Source organism: Crotalus tigris, unplaced genomic scaffold, assembly GCF_016545835.1.
Source record: "Crotalus tigris isolate CLP2741 ecotype Arizona unplaced genomic scaffold, ASM1654583v1 scf7180000017568.12009008, whole genome shotgun sequence".
NCBI classification, from domain to species: domain Eukaryota; kingdom Metazoa; phylum Chordata; class Lepidosauria; order Squamata; family Viperidae; genus Crotalus; species Crotalus tigris.
The window spans coordinates 558,532-582,176 of NW_024096478.1; the positions used below are offsets into that span (position 1 = coordinate 558,532).

The 23,645-nt window shown below is 41.2% G+C and overlaps 2 protein-coding genes across 5 annotated transcripts in view; one reads left to right on the plus strand and one right to left on the minus strand.

Moving 5' to 3' along the window:
• Nucleotides 1-5,452: 5,452 nt before the first annotated feature.
• SPRY4 (sprouty RTK signaling antagonist 4) lies at nt 5,453-22,513 on the minus strand. Of its 4 annotated transcripts, XR_005557691.1 has the most exons (4): nt 22,290-22,513; nt 20,001-20,096; nt 15,043-15,104; nt 13,615-14,302 (listed from the first exon to the last, which is right to left on the minus strand). XR_005557691.1 is itself a non-coding variant. In XM_039351376.1 (3 exons), exon 3 carries the CDS (start codon nt 7,138-7,140, stop codon nt 6,250-6,252), a length of 891 nt encoding a protein of 296 aa, XP_039207310.1. In that variant the 5' UTR covers nt 7,141-7,188; nt 20,001-20,096; nt 22,290-22,509; the 3' UTR covers nt 5,453-6,249. The 4 variants fall into 4 exon arrangements, 3 of the variants coding, with proteins under 3 accessions (XP_039207310.1, XP_039207326.1, XP_039207319.1); XM_039351376.1 differs by lacking the exons at nt 13,615-14,302; nt 15,043-15,104 and adding an exon at nt 5,453-7,188 and having other exon boundaries at nt 22,290-22,509; XM_039351392.1 differs by lacking the exons at nt 13,615-14,302; nt 15,043-15,104; nt 20,001-20,096 and adding an exon at nt 5,453-7,188 and having other exon boundaries at nt 22,290-22,509.
• The window catches only part of LOC120311430, a 29,877-nt gene continuing 23,467 nt past the window's right edge, over nt 17,236-23,645 (plus strand). The window contains exons 1-3 of the mRNA XM_039350901.1: nt 17,236-17,251; nt 18,560-18,681; nt 21,037-21,474. Coding sequence (XP_039206835.1) covers nt 17,236-17,251; nt 18,560-18,681; nt 21,037-21,474 — 576 coding nt within the window. The remainder of the gene's footprint in view (nt 17,252-18,559; nt 18,682-21,036; nt 21,475-23,645) is intronic.

Below are 23,645 nucleotides of genomic sequence, written 5' to 3' on the forward strand. Positions count from 1 at the left end.
ATCTTCCGGAGAAGTCTTGGTAAACAGCCTTGAGTTGGATAAAAAGGACAGGCTTTGATTGTGTTCTTGTGGCTGGCATCTTGGCTATTTTGACCACCTCCATGCAGATACCCCTCTCTCCTCAAAATCAGTTAAATCCCCATCCCCAAATTCCAATAAGTAACCATGAAAAACTACCCCCGTTCTGTGACCACAATATTGAGCTAAATCAAGAAGGTGGCAAAATCAAGAAGGTGGCAATGAGGTTTATGTGATATGAGTGCTGTGGAAGAATAAGGGCTGCTGTGAGTGGTGAGAGAGGCAAAATACCAAGAACTGTGACACATATGGGAAAACCAAGGTTTTCTGGGGTTTTCTTTGGATTTTGGTGGAAGGTTGGATTCTTTAAAAATACATTTCATCTATTTTAAGGCCTATACTTGGTTTTGGTTTATGTTTTTAAATGCCTACCCCCGAACGGTGGTAAATGATGTTTCCTAATTTTGACATTTGTGGGCTGGTGCTGGAGAACCACAAACCAGGAGTTTGAAAATGCCTGAAATCCTGAGGCCTTGGGGAGTCCAGCCCAGTTCTAGATAGACCACAGTCCTAGATAGACCAAAGACCCGATTCAGAAGAATGCAGCTTCTTCTCTGGGTCGGAAGTGATGTGATCAAGGATGTATACATGTATGTTTGTGTGTTTACGTCTAAATGCTTGGACATAGGCACACTCACAAGCCCGCAATCACATGTACCCATAGAAGATAAGTTATGATGGGCTATGGCTTCTCCCTGCCTCACAAGTCAATTACATAAAAAAAGATGTCTTGTTAATGGAGTTAGCAGGGATGCTAAATTGACAGCTTTGATTAAAGAATACAGTTAATGTTGTTTCTACTTGGAAACCACTTTTGGACTTGAGGTGGAAAAAAATGAAACTTTGATTTTGGGTTTTGCTTATTAGTTATTTTGTTATCGAAAAGGCTAGTATATATTATTATGTGAAAATAAAGTCGAGGTTGTATGTTATTACCTTATTCTACTGTGCCAAAAGGCATGCTGGCTGAGGAATTCTGGGAGTTGAAGTCCACAAGTCATAAAAGGGCCAGGTTTGAAGATTCCTAGCTCAGAGGATCAAAGCTAATAAAAACTGGAAGGAATATCAAGGGGAAGGAGACAGAAATGGAAGGGACAGGAAGAAGGGAGGATGGTACATAGCTTATGGGCTTTGGGAACATTTAAAAAAAAAAACTATCTCTAACTCTTTATCACCAGCCTTGTGTTGGGATTGGATCTAGGACAATCCTGCAATAGATGTCTTGAGATTGAAAATGGACAAATGACTAGGTGATCATTAAAAAAAATGCCTATGCCTTTTTGGTGATTTGAAACTCAGTATACCCTTCCACTGAGGTACAAGTATGAAAGTCTTTACAAGACAAAGTGGACACAGTGTTCCCTTGAAAAAAAATATTCTAGGCCAGGCTTTTCCAATATTTGGGGCTTGGTGAACAATCTGAAAGTCCATGAATGGGTTGATGAGCTGAAGAGTTTGGGTCCTGCTCTAAGTGGGTTGTATTTATGTGATAGACATTGCTCAATGCAGGAATGTGTATAAAGTCTTGTGCTTCTTGAGCAGAGTTTGATTTCTAGTGACATAAGTAACACATCTAGGTAGTTTTCTTAGTAATAATCCAGAAATGATTTGCCACTGCCTTCCTAGTTCAACCTACACCTTTGGGATTTTTTTTTGATACTCTCCCATTTCTCCAAGTGTTTTTCCAAGATCAGCCATGCAGGGTGATAGTGCCGCTGTAATAAAAATGTTTTTCAAGAACAAAGCCACAAGATTGCGACATATTTAACAATATATATTTAATATATAATTTCTAGATCAGTACATTCAGTTTAATGTGTTTTTCTTCACAAACAGAAGAACTCTTACAATAGTAAATTTCTAAAATAAATACTATTAAAATAGAGCTTCGAAATAAATATTCTATACAAAGGAAAACTTCTGTGGTAATTTTTTTTTCAGTCGAGGAAAGAAGTAAAGAAGAGGGAAAACCTGGACTGCTCTCTGTAAAGATTAATAAAAATAACCTAACCATGCACAGAGCTCAGGACAGCAACTTGAAAAAGCAGCTATTTTACTTTGCTAAAGCAACAAGAGACAGAAATAGCAAGTGCTGTGCCACTGTGTGCCCACTTTCCGTCTCCTTGCTTTGTATAGAATTATGCTGCCAGGCAGGTCTGAGAAGAAATAATGTTTGCTTAAAAGAAGGGATAGAACTATGACCTTTACTTGGTGTGCATTTTTCTTGTTTGTCCTGTTGAATAATGAAGGCCCATCCATCTGAGGGGAGCCTTCAGGACAAAGTGAACCACCCAGGAAAGATAAGTGAGGAAGAGGAAGAGGTCAAGGAGAAGAAACTTTTAGCATCTTCCACCACTGGCCATTCAGGAAGTGGTAGCCAGCTGCCAAGAAGGCCATGGGTTCCTTGCTTTTCCCAGGGATGGGGTGGGTAGGTATCTATGTAGATTGCACTTTTGATGCTTCTGAACAATTTCCTTGTGAATCAGGATCCAGCCTGACCATTCAGTAGAGTGCAAGGAAGTTCCCTGGATTAGCCAGTCAGATCTTAATTACACAAGGATGTGGTGGCTCTGTCTCTTGAGAGGATGAGGTGGTGAGAAGGGTGAATGGGGCAGAGAAGAGGACCAGCTGTAGAACGGAAAGGGCAAAAGGGTGAGGGTAGCAAGGAAGGACCTTTGCAGGCAGAGCATTCAAGAAGACCATCTCAAAGGAATAGCATGAAGCAGTTCAGGGTCTTCTTGGGCTGGACTAACCCAGAAAGTTTTCAATGCTCGGCAAGAATGTTGTCAGCGGTGTTGCTAGGTCTCAGGGAAAGAGCGGTAGAAACATGCGGACTGACTGCTACACAAGACGGCTAGGCAGAAGGAGGGGGAAGCTGTGGAGGCTGGCAGCTGAATTCTGCTTGTATTTTCAGACTCTCCCTTTCCACGGTCTTTTTCACACATAATCCATCTCCAATACGTTGATATCGATAGATTAAAAACAAGTTTCAAAATCCCACACAGTAATTTCAGTGGTTTTCAACTATGTACAGCAGTGTTTCCCAAACTTGACAATTTTAAGGCATGAGGACTTCAACTCCCAGAATTCCACAGCCAGCGTTGCTGGCTGTGGAATTCTGGGAGTTGAAGTCCTCATGCCTTAAAATTGTCAAGTTTGGGAAACACTGATGTACAGTAACAATAAAAGCCCCACAATTTCTTTCTTAAAAAGTCTAAGAAATAGAGACAAGTATAACAGGTCAAAAGTTTGACCCATCAATTTGGATGTTCTGCTACTTTGTCTGACTTAAGATTGCTAGAATTTACTTATTATTATTTTTTTTAAAAAAAATATTGCTTGATCAATATTGCTGCACACTAATAGGAACAAAAGGAACAAAAAGACAGCATTTTCAACTTAGTGACCTCCAGATGTTTTACACATTAGTTCCCCGGCTGTCAGGAGGATGTGGAGATGAAGTTTTAATAGACACCACTTTGAGGAATGCCGTAACAAAGCATTTATGGTTGGATAGTGCTACTTCATTACCATGAATATTGACAGGGGTGAATATATTCAACAATATGTTGCCTAAGGTTCTCTTTTTATTTCTCCACTCTGCCCCCAACCCCATGCCCCTGAGATTCTCTCAAGTATTTGGAAGAACATCCATAACACATCCTGAACAGAATCTACAAGCAGGAACTTGTAATCTCCACTGAAATGAATGGAAGAAGAACATTTTTGCAGATCTCTCCCACCATTCATCTCAATGGACAAAGGTTTCCAGACATCAAGGACTCATAAAACAAATGCTCCTTCCTATAAAATAGAAGTACAGGAACATATAAAAATATTAAAACTAATTTCCAGCCAGAAAATATCTACCATTCTAGACAAACTCTCCATCATGAAAATAAAAATGAGCATGTGCTTCTACCAGCTTATTCCTAAAATAATATGAAAATTGGCTTCTTTCTCTCTACATAGTTGATTAATTTTGAATCAGTACCCTGAGTTTGTCTTTTCTAATTAAAGAGAGAAATACTCTTCACTTTTACAGACCAGCTTTTTTACATGCTGGTCATTTCTATTTGTTGTGTAATGTCAATGACTTTCTGTTTAGCTTCTTGTAATAAGGTTAATCCACTGGCCTTGAGCAGGGATCCTTCCTACCTAAAAAGCATCTTAACAACCTTTGTTGCTGTCCAAGTGCAAAGATTAACCTTTCCAGCCTCCAGCCCTTCAAATATATTCCACTCCCCTTTTTTCTCTATCCCTCCCAGTCAGCACTAGAGCCAGAGAACTTGTAATCCAACCTACCCAGGGGGCACCGATTTCAGGAAGTTTGAGATTGATAGATGATATCTGGAAAGGGGTGGCTGACAAAAACTGTAGGCACTTTGTCAGAAATATGCCCCTCAAGCTTATTCCCCACCACCACCACCACCACAGCACTTTAAAAAAATGTTAGCAAGCCTTCTGTAAGAACAGTGGCATGCTAAGTTATAGAAAGAGGATTAAGCAACAACTATCTGTTTTGAGAATTAAAATATTGAGTGTATGCTGTTTTGTCAAAAACAATTCCATTTTGAACAGAGTTTGGGATTGTGCTGATCCATTTCTAACTGTCCCAAGATACTCAAGTATATTGTGCTTGGTTTGGATTAATCCTTCTGATGCAGAGTAAAGGCTAATTCTTAAGCTTCAGCTCAAGCATAGCATCTGATTTAATAAAGTATAATTTTTTTCCAGGAGACCTGAACTGCTTGTATTTGTATCCTGAAAGTACTGTTGAGATTAGTTCCCTTGAAATTTATGCTCAGGTTTTCCTTCTTCTTCTTCTTCTTTTTTTGCATAGCAGGATCTTATTTGTGCAATAAAAATGTGCAATAATGATCAAGCAACATAATGCACTATTTCAAATGTATGCTCAGAATTTTCTGCATCTGAAATGCAAAAAGGGCTTAAAGTCCTAGAAACTCTTTCGGCTGGGTATTCTCTGACCGAGTTGGGTCAGAGCTTTTCAAACTTGCTCCAGCCTTTAAACATCAAAAACCTTATATCACCATTTGCTCCTACTGACATTAATGGATAGAGTGCAAGTTGGTGGCCGGCCGGTGAGTTGAATTCTTTGTGGAACTTGCAAAAGAGAATGAATTCCCCCTCCCCACCATTTCTGTTACAAGAGATCAAGCAACATTTAATAAGGAAGTAATCGATAGTCAGAATATATTCTTTATATTCTCTATAAAGGAGAGAGAGGGAGGGAGGGAGGATGGGTGGGAGGGAGAGGGAGAGAGATGGAGGGAGGGAGGGAAAGGGAGAGAGAGGGAGGGAGGGAGAGAGAGAGAGGGAGGATGGGAGGGAGAGAGAGGGTGGGAGGGAGAGGAGAGAGAGAGAGAGAGAGAGAGAGAGAGAGAGAGAGAGAGAGAGAGAGAGAGAGAGAGAGAGATTGGAATATTTGCTTGTTATTCAGACTTTCAAGACTGTGCCTTAATGGCAGTAGAATCAACAGGAGTTAAAGGTAGTGCTAATCCAGGTGTTAAGCTCACCCAGGGCATTTAAACCTCTATGGGGAGGGCGCAGAATGCCCTATCCCTGAATCTACCCATCTGGTCAATCTTGAACCCTTTATTCAAGTTTGAATACTCTGTTGAAGCTTAATACCTGAGAAGAGCTACTGATTTCTACATATTCAGAAAGATTATTTTTAAAAGGAGTACTCTCACAACATACAGACACAATAATGACAACAACAAAATGAGGCGGTAAGGAACATTCTTGTTAAAGCCATGAGGGAAACTTAGCCCTTACTGCCCGTAACCTATAAATATGTTAATTGGATGGTGGCCCTGAACTGAAGTCCTGCTTCCATCTGCTGATGTACATGCCAAGCCTACTTCTGGATTATTCTTGCAATCTCTAGCTGCCAGGACTAGGAGAGGAGATGTCTTCAAATTGCTCCATATAGCCTGTTTTGGCCCTTGCACTGTAAAATATCTCCTTCCTTCCTTCCTTCCTTCCTTCCTTCCTTCCTTCCTTCCTTCCTTCCTTCCTTCCTTCCTTCCTTCCTTCCTTCCTTCCTTCCCTGCAAAAGACTGACATATGTTATACTTTGACACAGATGACAGAACACCCTTCCTGTTTTCTTTTTCCATCCTGCACTTCCCAACATCTCTCCAGCAGTTAAAAAGATTTCTCCGGTCTGCTGTCAGCTTTCCCATCTGGGGACGCTTTACAAATCACGCTGTTTGTGTTTTTGCACCGGCATCCAGGCCGACTCACTCGATCGTAGCATCGCTGCGATAGCTTCACACAACCAGTGGCTGGTAGGTAGCACAGCAAGCAGGGGAAAACCAGGGAGAGAGCACTCATGAAGGACCAACGGGCACAGCAGTTCGAATGGGAGCAAGAGCAGGGATGGTCTGCACAGGAGCCCTCATCATCCTCGTTGGTGCAATGGTAGAATATGCCCTTCACCAAGCACATGCAGGTTGAGTAATTGACCAGGTTCTGGGCTGAGCACAGACATTCCTGATTGCACACCCAACATGAGGGCAAAGTCCTAGGCAGGGCACATTCCTTACACTTGCATTTTCCACAGGCTTCACACAGCAAAAAGTGCTTGTCCAGCTTCAGAGAGGGGAGTCCTTTCAGATCCAAGGGCTTGCAGTGAACTGCCTTGGGTTGAAGCCGAACTGCTCTTGGGGAGGACTGGTCAGCCACGGGAGCTGGGACCATGTGGTCCAAAAGCCTTTGATCTGAAGATGTGCTGCTGCTGCTGCTGATGGAGCTGGGTCGCCCACTGAAGGAGATCCACGGATGGGTGACATCTTGCTCACACCTTGGTGGGAGGGTGGGTTCGTGGTGGCCCCGGGGAGGTTTCTGAGCAACCAGTTGAGCCAGTGTGGGATTGTCAATGTAGTCATTTTCCATATGTGTGGTCTTCATCTGGTCAATAGGCAGGATAGTCAAGGGATGTTGCAGTCTGCCATAAGGGATTCGGCTCTCTAGAAGAGGCTGTACCATGGTAGAATTGGGGACCACAGTCATGTTGTGAGGCATTCGAGGCTCCATTTTTTTTTTTAGGCTGTCCAGCACTGGGAAACCCTGCTTTTAAGTGTCCTGAAAAAAGGAGAATAAAGAGAAAAGAGGCTGAGATGTTATCCATTGCTGTCAAGAATTCCAACAAAGAGCTGAGCTGTTTCTCTGCCAGGGTTGTCCCAGGGTCAATCCTGGCAGTTTACAGGTTAACTCTTTGGAGTGTTGTCAATCCCATAGATGTGAAGTGACAATGTGGATGTGCAAGTGGAGTTGGAATGACTCTACACTGTGATGGCATTCCAAACAACTTGAACTGCAATCCCACCTCCATGGGGGATTTTTAACATTTTTAACAATGTTTTTTAACATTGGGGGAGAGGGGTGGAAAAAAGTATATCTATTGTTGTTAAGAAGAAAAAAGGTAGAATAACTAGTATGGTGTATGAGAACCAATCTAATGCAGAGTTTAAAATTGGAGAGACCCAGGGTCTTGGGAATCCTGCTTGGGGACTTTGAACCAGTCACTCACTCTCTCACAATATCTCACAGGACTGTTTTGGGGGTTTTAAAAAATGGGACAATGGAATACTATTAAATAAGTAGCTAGGACAAATGCCTTCTGCGGGCAGCACTAGGAGCTGTCCACCCAGAAATCCAACTTCAGTGAAGGCTTCAAGCCAATGTGGCTTCAGTATGCAGGGATCCCTATCTTTTTTTTAGCCATGGGGACACTTCCTTTCATGGTCTCTGCAATAATTTTTTTCACTTTTTAAAAATGTTTCTGATTTCCGGATGGCCAGAATTGTAGGAGTCATTATCTAAATTTAATAAATAAATGCATTGCACAGGTTGCTTCTCTAGGGAACCTTTATAGACACACATGTATGCAACACTTACTGGAATTAAAAGGGATCTTTTGGAATTAACCTGATTTCCACAAGGAGTCTTTTCAAACATGATCTAGCAGAAGGGGGAAACTTTTTGTGGACTGTAGCATATATCTGTGGATGTTTTAAGGATGGCAGTGTTATCTTAGGAAGAGATTAGAATCTGGTTTTGGGAAAGGTAAAGAGGCAGTGATTGGCTTAACTCACAGAGTGGGTGTGAGACTTAAATGGAAAGCTACATGTTCTTTAGGGATACTTGAAATCAAAGAGGTATACAATGACAGACATTGCCAATAGTTTTCTGCAGAGTGCAATAAAATAAGGGGAATAGGACTAATTTGTCCTATGAACCTGGAACACAGAATTGGAATCAAGAGTCTTAAATAGAACTGTGCTATTGAGTTAATGACACCGATTCTTGCCACAGAAATTCTGGGCCTGCTGCCCACAGTGCCATCTGTCAACCTCAGTTTTCTAGTCTCTAAATATGCAGAATAGTTATGATGACTCATTTGTTGAACCCGTACCTAGTTTCTGAAGGTCCAAAAGTAAAAGATGATAAATTAAGAGGAAATGTTAAAAATGCATACATAAATATTGTCTAAAATCCAGCCAAAAACAAGTGCTGCCAACTTATTCAGAAATATCTGTGAACGGAAGAGGGGCGTAATGTCATCATTCATCACTCTCACTCATTCACAGGTTACAAAAAAAAAAAAAGGTTGGCCATGAATGGATGCTAGTCAACTTGATGCCCTCCAGATATGTTAAGATTCTAACTCTCAGAATTTCCAGATAGTGATCATGCAAAACTGGATCTTGTAATCATTGCACATCTTGAGGGCACCAATTTGGGAAAGGACCCCCACATAAATCAAGATACAGATGCTCTGATTCTAGAAGACATGGAAAACACAGGAAAGGAGAGTCTCAATTTTACATCAACAGTATTCAATGTGTGTTCCCAACCCTCATTTTTATACCTTCAAATGTCAACTCCTTCTAAATGACTGATTTCATAGAATAAAAGAACTGGAATGATCTCAGATGTCATCTACTCCATTCTCCTGCTCAGGACAGGATTTGCTAAAGCATTTTGGATAGATGGCTATCTAGTTTCAGTTTGGTTAAGAATAGCAATACCTCTTTAGACTTATATACTGCTTCACAGTGCTTCATTTACCGACCTCGGAAGGATGAAAGGCTGAGTCAATCTTGAGCCAGTGAAAATCGAACTGCTGGCAGCTGGCAGCCAGCAGAATTAGCCTGCAGTACTGCATTATAATCACTGCGCCACCACATCTCTTTATGTCAGGCGGTTCTTCTTAATATCTAACCTGAATCTATTTCCCTGAGGTTTTAACTCATTGGTTCCAGTCTTGCTCTCTGAGGAAACAAAGAATAAGTCCACTCCCTCCTCCCTTGAAATTGTGATAGCCCCCCTCAACCAACTCCACTTCAGCAATCCCATTTTTAGACTATGGTGCCAAGTACTGGACACTAGATTCCAAGCAAGGCAAGACTCTTGCTGAGAAGAGTGAAGTAATTATTTTCCCCTGATCTGGACTCCATGCTCCTCTTTACGTATCTGAAAATAACAGTGCCAGGAAAACCTTTCTCTGCATCCTACTATCAGGAGATATTCATTATGCCAAAACATACAGGAGAGCCATTTCCAGACAGAGGTTCTGATTTTGGACTGAACTCACTGGACAGGTCCATTGGGTATCAGCTTTGATCCTGACATTAAGCCAATTCTACCCTGGTACCGAAAGCTTTGGATTTCATGGCCTGTAACTTTAAAATACCTGTGTGTCATTGCTCTCTATTTTGATGAAGACTGAATGGATTATAGTTAATGATTGTTTTGATTTTTTTAAGAAGTTTATGCCAATCTCAGATTTTACTGCTCTGGGGTGGGCTGGAAATAATTCATTCAATCCATCAATAACTACAAGAACGGCCATTTTCTAAATCACCTTTTATACTAGAATGCCTCGTGTATACTTTGGAATTAGAATAGTACTGATATTTGGCAGCTGAAATCCATACCTCTCCAAGAGGCAAGGTTGAGAAAGAGTGCGTTAGGATGTTCCTCAAGAATTCCCTGAATCCTCAGGACACAAGATCAGGAATATAGCATGATCATATTGCATTCAGTTCTCGACTTACAACCATTCATTTAATGGCTGTTTGAAGTTACAATGGCACTGAAAAAAATGACCAGTCTTTGTACCAGTCCTTGCATTGTTGCAGTGTCCCTGCGGTCATGGGGTTAAAACTTGGATACTTTACCACCAACATGTATTTACAGTAGTTGGAGCCTCTGGGAGTCATATGATCACGATTTGTGTCAGGTTCCAAAACCAAGAAATACACTGAGTTTCTTCTAAGTAGCTTCCTTTATTGTTTCATTTAATTTGTGTGTTTTTTTTACTGGTATCCCGCCTTTATTATTTTTACAAATAACTTACGTGGTGAACATATCCAGCACACCTTCCTCCTCCTATTTTCCCCACAATAACAACTGTGAGGTGGGTTGGGCTGAGAGTGTGTGACTGGCCCAAAGCCACCCAGCTGGCTTTCATGGCTAAGGCTGGACTAGAACTCACAGACAGAAAAATAGCCAAACGAAAGCAATTACTTGCTTCATTAAAGATCTACTTTGAGAACTCCTAGGGAGGAGATATCTTGACCTCTTATCTCGCAACTGAACTATCTAAACTTCGCTGTCTCCTGTTTCTCTGGAATGCAGCCCCTCCCTCCTGGGAATCCAGACTACATTCTCCCACAATTTGCAACTTTCTGATTTCTTCTGACAAGCTTCCAACAAGCAAAGTCAATGTGACTTCCAACAAGCAAAATTAATGGGTGAAACCAGATTTGTTTTAATGACCCTTTGATTTGCTTAATGACCAAGGCAATTCACTAACAATTCATGGCAAAAAAGTTCAGAAAGGCATGACTTACTTAATGACTTAGTGATGGACGTTCCAGTTCTAAATGTGGTCATAAGTCAAGAATAACTGCATAGCCTAGTAATGGTGTGAAGTTCAGTCATACCAAGCTTTGAGCTCCTGAACCTCTCCTTCCCTCTTTGCTCCAGCATGGCCAAGACCAGATTGGAAACTTACTTTTTAGAATAACTCACAATAACAGCATTCATAAACTAAACTCTCAGTAACATTAACTATGTATTTTTAAACCCTCTGCTTATGAAGTTGGCTTAACACCCCATCTCTGAGTATCCAGAGTTTATCATTTGGACAGTATATTCAGATGTGATTAATCTACAATGGAAAATTCCAAGTTCTTTGCTATGCTTGCATCAGAAGAAATGCAGTGTGCAGCCCTAAGATGTGATGCAACATGTTCTTGCAATGCTAAGCCAGGATAGGAGAAACTGTGTTTCTATTCCAACTTCAATCAGCCCCCAACTAGCCCAGCCCAGGTGGAAGATGGGAGCTAATGCCCAAGAACTTATGGAAGGCTACAGGTTGCTGAACTGGGGGGGGGGCACCATAATTTACTTTTTAAGTGCAAACATAGGCGAAACATTTTCTCTTCCTGCTAAAAATAATCCAAATATAAATTCCTTAAAAGCATATTTCTTAGGCTGAACATTAGTCCTCTGACTGTTTTGCAAAAAGAGAGTGTAATGACTGAGCTGCAAATCAGAACAGAGGACACAAAATCCTTTAAAATATTCAGACTATTTTTTTTTCATCCAAACACCAAACACCACATAATATTTGGTTTAAATGCTGTTTACTAGCCAATCCCTTTATTGCTAGTCTCTAATTTCATTGGAAGAGTGCAATTTATACTGGAGCCCATCCAGAGATTCAACTGTAGGGGAGGACATGAAACCACAGGAAGCAACTAAACTTAAATCAAAGAACGGAAATGGCTTGGTTCAAATTTAGAGAGTACACATTGTTTTCTGGTGGAGTTGCCACTTCCTTGCAGTGACCTTTAGATTCTTTATTAATTATGCTTTTTTTTTTTTTAAAGAGGCAAGCAACCCCAAGCATTCCTAGCTAAGACTGAGGAGAAGCTGTTGAAATCTGCAGAGCCAAAAAAGAGAACTGAAGGGAAACACCACTTCAGGAACAGAATGAGTAAACATGAGAAGTCATGGGGAGAGAGAGAAAGAGCAAGAACTCCATTCAAGATCCAATGAGACTTAAGAGTCCCTTATTTGGGCTACACCTTGATTTTCATCCCATTAAATCCAAAATCAGTTTCATTGCATGCTGTGAATCAGGCGTCTTCTCCCTTGCTTTGTGTAAACCAGACATCAGCAGTTCAAATGCCATTTCCAGCCTTTGGCCTTGCCCCTTTGCTCCAAATCCTTTAGCTGGCCTACCTTTTTTGTTCTTAAAAGCCAGAATGGTTGAAAACCCTTGCTTGGCCCTTCAACAACACTCCCCCAGTTTAGAGAAAGAAACATGTATTTTTGACGAGCTGCACGAGTGGGTGGGTTTGTGATGTTGTAAACTCCAGCCAATCAGAGCACAGGATAGCCGATTTCTGCTGCAAACTGGCAGAACTGGTTTCTGCCTCTGTTGGAACTCCAGAGAGGGAGTTCTATTCCAAGACACAGAATGGCAGGTCTGCTTCCCCCCCCCTGCCCCCCCCGTGACACTGACCAGAATGTCTGCATTTTAGGTTGAGTTGATCTCAATCTTCAGCTTACTCTCTTCTCACTTAGCAGTGGAGGGGAAGGAGACAGAGAGTAAATTGATGTTAGCGGACTGTGAAGACAACAACAACATTTGTATTGAAATTGTTTGGCACTGTTTGACTCGTTTTCTAGAGCTTGAGGCACTTCCAGTATGAACTAGGAAGGAGCCAAAGGTAGAGAATTAAACTGGTCTTGCAGATATTATGTATTCATTTTCAGAATTACTTGGCTGGATAATGAGAACCTGATAACAACCAGCCTTGTGCAATGGGAGGCACAAGACAGAAGTTATTTCACAAGTCAGCAGTGAAAAAATTGCTAGTGGCATTGCCCTTTATGAACGTGTCAGACTTTAACAACAGTTTGACTTTTTTTGTCGTTCACAATAAATCCCTAAGCTATCTGGGACTGATCGATTACTTAACGTTATGGATTTTAAAAGCTTGTTTTCCCCAGGAATCTGGTAAACTCTTAAAGCAACTGACAGCTCATTAGGAACAGAATGAGTTTAAAGAAATGTACACTGTCTTTTTGCTACAAGTTCCAATCTCAAAAATATATTTAAGGCAATTATATCGCTACGAGCATTTATTTCACTTTTGTGTAGGCCTTCAACTTGAATGACTTTAACAGCTCACAACTTGTTTACACAAAACCATCTATAGAGGCAATGCAATTTTTAAAAGGTATCACTGTCTTGCATTCATAAGTCGTCACCAAAAGCCCTAAGGAAGAAGATGATTTTGACCTGCTTCCTAAAGGATAAAAGAAGGGGGACTTAGAGTAGGCTAATTGCTTGCCTGGGTCAACAAGGGACCCTTTTAAGATTGAAAGCTTAAAAATGTGTATTGTATTGGTGGACAGCTGGTTTCCATCTTCGATTACTGATGACAGAAATGTTGCTTGAAGTTGATAAAAGTATTAAAATTAAGGTGGATGGTTATTTGGTCTTTATTCCAGCATGGACAGAATCGATAAATCAAGCTTTTAAAGAAAAGATTGAATGTGTAACTTTAACACACATCTTATATTTTAACACGATAGGATTTAAAATGCATGCTACATTAACTATATTAGTAATCATTACTTAAAATACTAACTTATTATCATCAACATGAATGGGACACTGAAAATCATAGCCGTGTAAGAAGGTGGTTAAACATCATGATTGTATTTTCTCTCGTCTTACACTTATTTTACAACACAAGTGGGAGAAAGTGAATTTGAATATCATATTAGTCTTTAAAGATATGATCATCTGGGAGTAGCTACATATCATGCTGTCTCTGCATGTCTGAAATAGATCTGAAGCAACAGGATGCATTAAATCATTTTTGGGAGGACAATGAAGGCTTTCCCACTTATACAGTGGCTTTCAGTAAAGATGTCTCAAATCTGTCCTTGCACCTCAGTTACAGGGATTATGGTACACATTATTTGGTACCTCTGGAGTCCATCCTTGTCTTCAAGTAATGCAGAGAGAGGTGAAGGAGAAATTTGGGCTTGCTCAGGCCTGCTTAGCCTGAGAGATGAAACCATATCAAGGAAACTTCAGGTCATTCGGAGAAGTGTAAGGTGGTCACAGTAATCAGCATTGGAAGGAGAGGGAAGCATCAAGGACCTAAGGAACATATGAGGGACAAGTCATGCATGAAAAGTTTTGCTTTAAAGAATAAGACTGTATTATACAGGGAATGGAATAAATCACCCATATGAGATATGAATACAATCTTGTTGCAATTTGCACATTTCAGCTCAGAGCTTCAGGTAGAGTTGGCTCAGGTAGGAATAATATTATGAAATACATTACTTCTAACTAAATACAGCATTAGTTTGCTGAAGTCAGATGAATAAATGGGACTTTCCTAGAACTGTTCTGATATTGTTCTAACTATTCTCAAGATCAGAGGTGAGATTCAAATATGTGAACAACTGTGGATGGCACTTCTGGAAATCCATTCTGGGCCTGGGCAACAAAATATTAGCTACCGGTTCTGCCGAAGTGGTGCAAACTGGCTGAATCCAACCACTGCTCAAGATGCTTTCACCTTAAAACAATTCTTCTGAGTTTAAATCAGATGTTTTGTACTTTCAAGGGCAAAATGCATTTGGAATGGTAGCAATAAAGCCTTTGAATTCAGAACAGAGCACTTCAGACTTCAAACATTTCAAATGCAAAGTTATTTGTACATCCTTAATTAACAGCATTTGAGGAATCTGAATATACAGAAAACTTGCAAGATTCCCATGAAGACATGGGGCTCTTGTTCACAGAAGAGAAAAATAAGATATAGAATTGAGTCAATAATTATCTATATTTTGAGAAGACCAATCAAAAATAACAGGATTCAAGAAACTTACGTTTTAAAATTTACTGGCCACCCAACTCCAGTGGACTAGAGACGGCCAGCTCCAGAATGACTCTTAGTAGATTAGGATTAAAAAAAATAGAAAACAATAAAAAAGAAATATCTGGACAAGTCACATTTATTATACCAGAACTGAGCAATTGATTTGACTGAGCCAATAGTAGACTCAGAGCCTTTGGGAACTAGATATTTTTTCTCTTTCTGTGTATATGGAAGGCTTATTTCTGAACTACATCTAGTGGACAACATCAAAAGAAAAGCACAATACGTAAAATAAGTTCAATAGATGCTATAATACAGTGGTATAGGTTTGGCCAGGACTGATGTGGAGTTCAATATTAAAGTCATTTTTATTATGACTGATGGGGATTTAACAGCAGGCAAAAACCCTGTACCTTATTTGTACAACAACTGACCCCAGACAAAAAAGGAATTTTAAAAATTAAAATAAAAAGTATTCTTAAAGCTAGATAGCAAGGTGTTTGGGAAGTAGGTAGAATCTTAAAACAGAGGTTGATGCTTCTGTGACAAAAAGCAACATGACTAAGATGCCCACAAAATTAAATACAGATTATTTACAGCTGAAATCACACAATAGTACCAAAACTCACAAGATCCCATGAAATGTTAGCATAGGTGTTCATACAAGGTTGGACAAACTTGTGAGATTGCAGTTGGAACTAACCAACTGGTGAACCCACAATCATGATTTCAACTTTAAAAAGTTCACCACCCAGGATTTTTAAACAATAACTAATAACTAATATGACAAAGCAAATCTCATGTGACCAGGGATGTTTGATTGCTAACATTTGGATCCCATAATTTAATCTTCCCCTGGGCCTTATCAGTGGAGTACATGTGCTATGAGGCAAGGAAGAAAAGCAATTGGATATTAAACTAGATGCTAGGGATTTGACATACAGTTCAATAATTTATCTTATATGCCCATGCTCCCCAAATATAATCTTTCACATTACTAATTGATCCAAAATGGTACGTATTCATTAGCCCTCAAGAGCAAGCCCATGGAAAAGATGAGAAATGAGGTGTGCAAACGTAGGAGGGATTTCAGATTGCCACCATTACAATCTACTTTCAGGTTGCATTCTGTACAGAATTCTCTTAATATTATTAAGAACAGTATAAGCAACATAAACAACGTGGCCTATGAAATATAAATCTGTACAACAGCACTATAGACGACTCTATATCAAACAACTGAACAAAGCAGTTGGAACAGACACACAGATAAATTATGGATTTGAAATGGAGCCATTTTATTTTTTGAGCTAAGTCAATCATGAAAAAGTGATATTTCATTGCAGGCAACCTTTCAGGAAATTAAGATAAGATGATAAGATAGATAAGATAAGATAGATAAGATGATAAGATAAGATGATGACAAGATAAGATAAGATGATAAGATAACCTTTATTGTCATTTTTTTTACTGTGGGCACAATGGCACATATCAAAAATGAAATTTAGTTGCCCGCTCTCAAAGTGAAACACATACATGACACACACTTAAACATACTATGAACAACATATATACAGACCCACATCCCTACATATATGTAGCAAATAAATACTAAATACTGTCCATCTTGAATATATAACAGAAGGAGGAAGCTTGAGAGTTCACAAGGTTAATGGTGTATGGGATGAAACTATGGCTAAGGTAATTGTTTTTTACTTTTCTCTTGTCCCCCCAACTGAACATGTCCACAACATCCACTTGGAGGGCCTTTTCATATATAAGTAGCTACAGAAGCAAAGTTCCCTTTCTACATGAGCCCTACCCATTGACCTCCCATGTTGAGTCTGGAGAGCAGGACAGGAAATGGTAGTTGTGAGCAATCCCCTGGATCGCTAAGCACTGGGGAGACTTGAGGACCCATTTCACCCTTTATGAAACCCAAATCTTCCCAGTAGTTGGGGAGCTGACTACCCATTTTGGGGACTCAGTCCTTATTATACTACACAAATTCTGCTGTGGTTCTTGAAACAGTGCAAATAGTGTGCTCCTTTTCTAGACTCTAAATTAGGATGTAGAGAACAATCCTGTATGTTCAATTCCCATCAGGCACTGTCATCAAAGCCAAGAGCTCGGGATCATGGCAAGTAAGGCTCAAACGGTCTATTCATCCCTATGCTAAAAGATACTGCATGTTAAAGTAACGATGTCTGTTATTTCAGGTATGATTCTGAAAACATTGGAATTCTAAAATAACAAAATAACTCAAGAAGAGACACCCTGAAAAGAGGCCATATAAACAAAGCCCCGAATGGAATATTTACTAAGCATGATTCTAGGGGTTGGTTTTTAAGGCATAGGAGACTTGGATTCAGATTTCTGACCTGAGTCCCAAGAAAGGCACCCTTCAACTCAGAGAATAAAGCTATAGATATTTGGACTAGAGCTAGACCAATTCATTTCAAAAGTAGGGGGCTGGAAGAAGGTGCTTCAATTAATTAGCCTTATATTTTAATTGGAAATGTTATTAAGATGCAGTCTGACCACCATCCTACAAAATGAAAGATAGCTACGGAGTATACCTTCCTTTGAAATCATTATGGTGAATGTATTAAGGCTGTGTTTCTAAGGATGCTTATTTGAAAATGTGTCATACCAAATACATTGGGGTTCATCCCCAAGTAGATCAATAGTTGTAGTCCAAGTTCTTAGCAGAAGAAACGAGATGTACGGTTTAAAAGGAATTTACAGTTCATTTAGATTAAAGGTTAGAGATAATTTTAAAACATAAATTGCTTTCACTCTCCCATTTGGGCCTGAGAAGCTACCTATCTCCCATTGTATCTGCCCAACTGATTAGATCTGGCTGGGTGAGCTTGCTCTGAGTTCCTTTGATTGAGAATAAGGTTCCCCTTGAGAGCCGCAAGGTGTTTCACAGGGACTTGAAGACTTGGCTCTTCTCCAAGCCTTTGGAGAGGGTGAGTAAAGCCTCCTTGGACTGTGTGAATTTGTTTCTCCCCCCCCCCCCCCGTTGCTGTCAGATTCTTGTCATCTTTGTCATTTTTTATTCTTTATTTGTCTTTATTGTATTTTTTTAAAACTGTTTTTGTGTATTGCCCAAAGTCAGTAGTTGGGCAGCATGATAGATGGATGGATGGATAGACAGAGAGAGAGAGAGAGAGAGAGAGAGAGAGAGAGAGAGAGAGAGAGAGAGAGAGATACAGAGAGAGAGAGAGAGAGAGATACAGAGAGAGAGAGAGAGAGAGACAGACAGACAGACAACCCCACCTAGAATTTCTAGAAGCATGCATTTCTTATTTTATAAATTTACTATGTGTACATTCATATACTATGTGTATTTCTGGTTTTTAACCAACTTGATGAAGAAAACAAACGTCTACCCTTGAAAATCTGGAAGCTTATTATTATTTTATAAATCTTTAAAAAAGGTATAGTTTTAATACAGGTTTTGGTTCTCACAAACCAAACAAAAACTTCTTTTAAGGGAAACTTTACTCTTCCCCCGAAAGAGCTGTTCAAGAAAGAGCAGAAGCCTACTGAATTGAGTAAACATGCAATGGCTGTGGAACTTTCAACTGCTCTTGTTGAATGTTCCAGAGAATCCTGGCATGAATTGAGAGAGAATAAGAAAGTATTCATTCCTCTCGGACAAAAGACTTCTAGAAGCAGGCAAGGCCACAGTGAATGAATCTGAGGAGAAACTCTTACTTTAGGGTCAACCATTTGGGGGATAGAAATTGGGCAGATTATCTGTCATATGTAGATAATGATCAAGAGGAACAAGCAATTCTCAATTTGCATGGAGAAATAAGAAACCAGGACAGTGCTACAGCAGTTTCATGTACACAAAACCAGGCTGGTACCACTTCAGTAAGACATAACGCCGGGCTTCCCATACATTTCTGAGCAGTAAACCTTCTGAAGGAAATCCATTGGAATTTCAACATTTCCAATCAAATATCTGATCAAATAGCCAGGCCTTGTCTCTGTTACTCTATATTTTGGGTGCTCATTTGCACAACTGTCAATCAGGTAAGGGTGAATGTAAATATCTCAATTATGAAGATGGCCCTGCTGTATTAGAATGAAAGATCTATATATATAAAAAAAAACCAAAACGAAACAAAAAAGTATCGGTGGCCATTCTGATCTTGAGTCCAAGCCAATTCTAGTCAGCAAGACCAATAGTGAAGGATGATGAAATTTCTGTTGGATCATAGATTTTCTGACTCCTAATCTAGAAATATTTTCTACTACAAAATGCTTGAAAAAGTGACAGTGCAGCCTGACTCTTTGAAAACTATACCTTCAGGAACTATACAGAGGACAAAACACATTCAAAAGAATTTCCCAGGGTGCAAAACAAGGGAAAAAAACTCCCTTGCATTGACCAAACTGACAGGAGAATAGGAATGCCAGTTAATGAGGATCAAATTACTTGTAATCCCCATGGAACATGTAGTGTTTAACACTGAATAGCATCAAAAGACTTCAAACTATACTAAAGGGAACACTTGAAAGAAATAAGCAGCATCCAGTTCCACCCTCTATCTCTTTCTAGGTTTAAATGGCATCTTGTCTACTTCAGGAAATTTACTTCAAATTCCTTCCTCAACTATTTATATATATACAAGGTTTTTTTAAAAGACATTGACTATAATTCTTGAGCTACCACTACCCAGACCAGAAAAACACACTTACCAGGCACACTGAACTGAGTGAATCTTACTTCTGAGTGAACATGCACACTGAACTGAGTGAATCTTACTTCTGAGTGAACATGCTTAGGAAATTTACTTCAAATTCCTTCCTCAACTATTTATATTATATATATATATATATATATATATATATATATATATATATATATATATACACACAAAGTTTTTTTAAAAGACATTGACTATAATTCTTGAGCTGCCACTACCCAGACCAGAAAAACACACTTACCAGGCACACTGAACTGAGTGAATCTTACTTCTGAGTGAACATGCTTAGGATCAGGCTTCAGGTCTTTTATGACTGCAACAAGCTCCAGAATTCCATCTGTCAAAAGGGAAAGGCAATGTCTAATGAACATTATACATTTCATTAGACATTTCCTCACAAAATGTCTAATGAACATTATACTCAATAGGTACTAGACACAGGAACATGGTCAATGGAAGTAATCTTCCCATAACCTGGGCCTTTGTAGATAGGTTGGACTGTGGTGACTGGGACTGATAGGAGTTGTAATCCAATCTGCCTGGAAAGCATCAGGGAGGGAAAGTTGCTGCTAAGGGAAAGCTTCTTGCTGCAGCCATTTTACAAAGTGAGTGACACAAAACCATGGCTTTGCTCAGGCAGAATTAGAAGTGGCGCAGTACAAACCTCTTCATTTTGTGCAGTATAAACCTTTTCATTTTGTGCACCTCATTTTTTGCAGGTGAAAAGATCATTGGCAGAAGGAGAAAGCGGCTGTTTAAAAAAGGTGCTTGAAAACAGGAATCCCATACAGACTCCTTAGTCTGATAGGTCGTAGGAAGCATTTACCAAATGAAGACATTACCAGCAGTATTCCAATATCCTGAAAATGTTTTAATGCTTCCTTAATTCCTGTATCGTTCACCTTTATATAATGGGAACTAGAGAGTCAGTAGAAGGAAGCCCGTGGAAAAGAACCTGGTCATTCAATGCCCAACTTACAAACACTTATTGTAAAACAACTCCATATCAAGGAAGCTCCGTTACACATTGAACATACTACAATAATTACTAATATTAGTGGGAGAAAGATATAGATAAGAAAAATGCTAGAGAGACAGCAAGTGTGTGTGTGTGTGTGAGAGAGAGAGCTTTAAAGTCAGAGCTGAAATATTCTGTCCAGTTTCCTTGTGAATTTAATGATGTTTATTTTATTTTTTTAAAAAGAGGGGTGTCAAGCAGAGCAGAAGCTCAATATTTAGACTGTCAGATGTTTTTAAATAAAGTAAGCCAGCGATAGGAAAGAGCCTGGGGAGTCCACCTTTCTAAAAATTCGGTGAAAGGACATTTTTTTGACACTGACATTTCAGGAGCTGCGCTGCAAGAAGCGGCAGGCTGCAACGCCACCTTCTCTAGCCTGTCCCTCCCGACGGGGGTGGGAAACCGATCGCCACAGCTCAGGCTCCTGTCTCGCCCCCGGCCAGATATTGGACCCTCCTTAGCGGCCTCGTCATCTGGCTCAGCCTGCGCTGCTTCGGCGCCTGCCATTTTCTGCCCTGGACCTGCAGCCAGGCCGCACCGGGGGTTCTTTTGCGACGTTGCGAGGCCCGGACGGTTCGGGCCTAGATCTCCACGACGCAATAGGTGGAGAAGGCCCCGACGAGATCCGCGCTTCTCCCTACCGCCCCCCCTTTCTCGCTGGCTCTTTCCCCCCTCGCTCCTCGTCCGCTGCTTACAGGTACAAAAAAAGCCTTTTGCACACGCAGCCGGCGCCGTTTCCTTCTAGCGCAGCGCGATCCTCCCAGCTAAGCTCGCAGTTCAAAGCCACAAGCCGCTGGGTGGATTTGGGGGGGGAGGGGGTAGGAGAGGGGAAAAAAAGAAGGAACGGGGACCAGGCGAAGCGAAGCAAATATGGGGGTGGGTTTGGGGTGGGGGGAGAATGAGGCCGCCTCTCAGGATCGTTACCCGAAATAAAAGGCAAGCGGAAAGAGCAAAGGTCACGGCAACGAGCAAGCAGCTTGGCTGGGCGAGTGCCCCGATCCCAGCCCAGGCTCCGGCACCGCATGGAGCTAACGAGGCGGCAGGAGAGAGAGATGCCAAAGGCAGAAGGTAACACTCGACGTTCCCCAGCGCGGCCGGGCTACAAGCCGGAGAGTCCGGTCCCTTTGAGTGTGTGGACTGATTCCCGAGGACAAGCGGGGCAGACCCCGCTGGGATACGGCCGCCAGACCGATCTTAATCCCAGCGAACGCCCAGGTGCCTGCGACTAACCGTGTCTTAATAAAGCGGGCGCGTACGGAGAGGGGACAAGCCTCTGTCGCAGGAGCATCAGGTTTAATTACAGCCCATTCCGAAGAGACAATTCATGAAAAAAAAAAAGAGTACAGCTTTGTCTCGTTTCCCCACCCCACCCAAGATACACCAAGAAGTTCATGGGCACACAAGCCTTTCCCGCAGAAGATCAGACGAGGAAGTAGAACGATTCCCCCCTTCTTTCACCCCGTCTCCTCTCCCCCCCCCCGCACCTCATCCCGCGATGATTTTCCTACTTACTTTCAACAATCCAGTCCAGATCATATCTCAGCAGGCGACTTAATCCTAAATCCGAGAAAAATCCCGGCTGCACTTGCACGTGGGTGGTGAAGGATGAGGTTAAAACCGACACGAAACACACCCGAGGCTCAGAGAGCAACCTACAAGTGGTGCGCTGTCAGGAGCGGCGGCAGCCCTCGCTGCCCTTCGCTTCGCTGTTGCAACAACCGCTGCCTGGGAAAATGGCTATTTTATGAATGGGAGGGAAAGGGCCTCTACTACGCATGCTTGTCCTCCCAATTCTATGAATGGGTGGGCACTGGAGTTCCAAGGCGCATGCTCTGCTCTCATTTTATGAATGGGGGGGGGGGCGGAAGGAACTCATTGAGAGTTAAGGATGACTATAGACTGGTGTTTTTCCTCTTTTTTTTTTTTTTTATGAATGAAACGCGGTAGCTGCAGGCAGTTGCGCATGCCCCACAGTACACACCCCCAGCCTCGGGCCGATGGTAAAGCTAAGTACAGTAGAGGCGGGGAGTGGATGTGCGGTTAAGAGTGAAATAAAGGAAATAGGTCGTAGTGGAATAAATATCCTTTGTCTTCGCGATCGAGGGCGGCCGATGGGATTTTTCATGAGTAATTAAAGGAGGCGGGTGCAGAGGGCGTAAGAGAAAGGCTGCGTGTGGTTGAACCTTGTTTCGGATCCTTTTGCGAGTATTTCTCCTGGCTGGTGCTGGGCTTGTAGTGACCCTCCGGACGCCCCGCGGGATGTCGATACAGCGCCGACGCCTGCTCGCCTTCTGTGAAGGGCGGCGGCGGCGGCGGCGGCATTTCTGGTTATTAAGTTGAAGTCCCATGTATCTCGGAGACCTTTAAAAAATGAAGGCGACATTGAGAGGGTGGAAGAACATGCCCCCCCCCCAATCCCTTCACAAATCTGGAAATTTTGTAGGGCCGTACTGCGATCTTACTTTCTTCCTACGTCAACGGCTCAAAAGAAATCTGGAATTCCCTGAATTGGATATTGCATTTTTTTTTTCCAGTTAAGGACGTGATCTGCATTTCTGTGAGCCTTGAGGACAGCAGGAAGGAAGGAAGGAAAGCATGTATTTGAGAAAAGGCCTCTTAATCAATGGAAAACGGCCGAGCTGGAAAATCAATACTCATTCCTTAATCCTCCTTCCCACCAGCTTCCTCTTCTTTTCCCCCAGGACAGGATCGTATATAATAGCTGCATTCAGTGCATTTGCAAAGCCTGAGTAAGAAAGCAGGGTAAAGAATAAGTTTAACATGGAGCATTTGGTTTTCCAGAATATCTTCCCAAGCAAGAGCAGAACCCGGATCATCCAGAAAGGCTGGGCAAAACCGTGTGAGCTC